At 37.5% G+C, this 2,514-nt stretch overlaps 1 protein-coding gene across 1 annotated transcript; it reads right to left on the reverse strand.

Moving 5' to 3' along the window:
* Positions 1 to 272: 272 nt before the first annotated feature.
* Positions 273 to 2,030, reverse strand: LOC140486369 (putative protein ARB2BP). Its single transcript, XM_072585406.1, has one exon. The coding sequence runs from the start codon at positions 2,028 to 2,030 to the stop codon at positions 1,005 to 1,007; it is 1,026 nt and encodes a 341-aa protein (XP_072441507.1). The 3' UTR covers positions 273 to 1,004.
* Between the last annotated feature and the right edge of the window lie 484 nt (positions 2,031 to 2,514).

Below are 2,514 nucleotides of genomic sequence, written 5' to 3' on the forward strand. Positions count from 1 at the left end.
CTGCAGTGAAAAAATCCCAGCCTGTCCTTATAATTCAAACCAGCAACATGCTGGTAATTTTTTTTTCAAACCCTCTCCATTTCTATAACTACAAGATCAGAATTGGAACTACTCCAAAAAGTGGCCTCACCAACATGCTAAATTACTTCAACATAACATCCCAACGCCTATACGCAAAAGGTGATCACACTAGGATCTCATGATTCTTTTATAATATAAAATCCATTAAGTGTTCATTTTGTAGTAATCAGTCAAAAGAGAGATTGGTCAAGTTTTATTCCAGTCAAAAAATTTAAGATACAGCATAAAGGCAATGAATGTAATACAGACCATTCTAAATAAACTGTCCAGTTGGTCAGAATTATTGTGGCCTATGACACTACTGAGTTACATTTCTTCTCAAAGTGGTCTAACATGTATCACGCAACGCAACTGACATACTATAAAAGTTCAGAACAAAAAAAAAATTCTCGGAAGTTCACATGAAACCAAATTCTATAACAATCCGGTGGCGGCTAACTGAATACAGTTAGTGGCACTCAAACACATGGTTGTATTTCGAAAGGACAGTTAAGAAGCCGTTGAACATTCACGCAAGTGGTAAAATAGAAAGCTTTAAATTTCGTTGTAGAGGGGAAGTGTTGAAAGATACCGAAAATTCGAGGTTTTACAGCAATTCCCCCCTACTACTCCGGCTCCTGTATATAGGAGCAGGTCAAAGATATCAACATGAACAATCGAGTGACCAGGAAGAACATGACAAAAATCATGTCTCCCGAATGTACTTTCACCGTAAAGTAAAAATCTTCGTTGGATAGTTTGGAATTTAGCCTGGGCACATGTTTACAACTTTGCTTTGATTAAAGCAATCAATAGTTAGATAGCCCATAGTATACTCGAGAAAACATCAATAGAGAAACACGTTTCTGTTTAGAGTGCTTGGCATTCATGACTTCAAGTTACCAAATATTGTTGATGTATTTGACAAAATTCGGGAAACAACTCTACATCTTTCCTTGTTTTCTATAGTTTTTCTTACTTAAACTTCTTGTAAGAATTGGCGATCGAATGATGCGATTAGCTTTCTGCATATTTGAAACTTTCTTCAAGTGCTTGAAAATGGAGTGAAAGCAGGTCATCGGTGCCAAGTGAGGTTTCTCAGTCCCGGCGGAAACCTGCGTGCAGCCCATCCTCAGGGAGGGGACAGGCTTGTCCAAAGGTTTGGGACTCGGTAACCAATTCCGGCAGTGCTTTTCAATCCAATCCCGGCCAATTTGCCCAACGTTTTGGTGATCTGCATCATGAACGGAATTTATGAAGGCCACAGCATATACTTTACTCATGACATCTCGACGCTCATTTAGGAGATTAACAAATATCAACCCGCCATAGCCATGCGCTATGAAAGCTACACTGTTATCCGGACACTTTGATATAAACTGGTCCCAAATGTAGATGGTGTACGCTTCTACACTTTCAACGATTAGTGTCTGTTCAAGCTTTAATTCTCTTTCATCGGAATCAGGTTGCTTTTTCTTTTCGGCGTCATCGTCTTGGTTAACAGCCATGAAGTCATTAGAATTTAACACGATTACTTCATACCGCTCACTCAAAGCTTTCTTAATAAAAGGGATTTGAGTGCCGGTGTCCAGGCAATCATGTAGAATCAATTGCTGGGACCAGGTGCCAGCCCTCATCACTCCACGGTCTTGCATCAGAACAATCAATTTGGAAGGATTGCTCAAAGCCCTTTCACTCATGAAACAGAAACTTCTGCCGCCATCAACAGGAATATAGACCCGTTTCAGCCGACATTCTTTCTCCAAGAGTTCGTAGACATACTCGGCCAAAGTTGTTCCAAAGGCTTTGTACCATTGGTGGTTCCAGTTGGTTGCATTACTATGCTGTTTAAAGACAAATGGCTCGTTTGTTTCAGTGTGCCTCAGCTGTCCTTTTTCATTGAAATAGTATTTGAACTTTTTCAATTTTTCAGCACTTTCTAATTGCTGATGAATCGCTGGTTCTTCCATTTTCTTAAACAAATTCAATCTAATCTTTCAAATTACCCAATAATTCAGTAGATGGTCTACATTAAACAAAATATACTACTAATTTCTGCATTTCTACAATACGGATCAGTTTCGGGGTGATATATACCGTGGCCCATTTGCTTATATCATTGGTTTAGCAATTGTTTAATTAGTTACTGAAAACGTGACGGTTTTAAAGTTCTTCAATAACTACTAAGTGAAAAGTGTATTTGAGTTTAGATCAGTCACCAATTAAGTTTTTACTTAAATGAATATATTAACTTGTCCCCCTGTCAAAGATTTCAGACTCAGATGTTGCCACTTATTCAATTCTTCAAGAGCAAATTAAATGCAAAATTAAGGACATTTTGATCTAACACTCATTAATGCTACTTAAACAATTAGTCAAATAATAAATTCAGCTGAACGTAAATAGATTTTTTAAACTTAATTTTATATTAATACTCAGCAGACAGACATTAAT

This window comes from Chiloscyllium punctatum, chromosome 15, assembly GCF_047496795.1.
Source record: "Chiloscyllium punctatum isolate Juve2018m chromosome 15, sChiPun1.3, whole genome shotgun sequence".
In the NCBI taxonomy this organism is placed as follows: domain Eukaryota; kingdom Metazoa; phylum Chordata; class Chondrichthyes; order Orectolobiformes; family Hemiscylliidae; genus Chiloscyllium; species Chiloscyllium punctatum.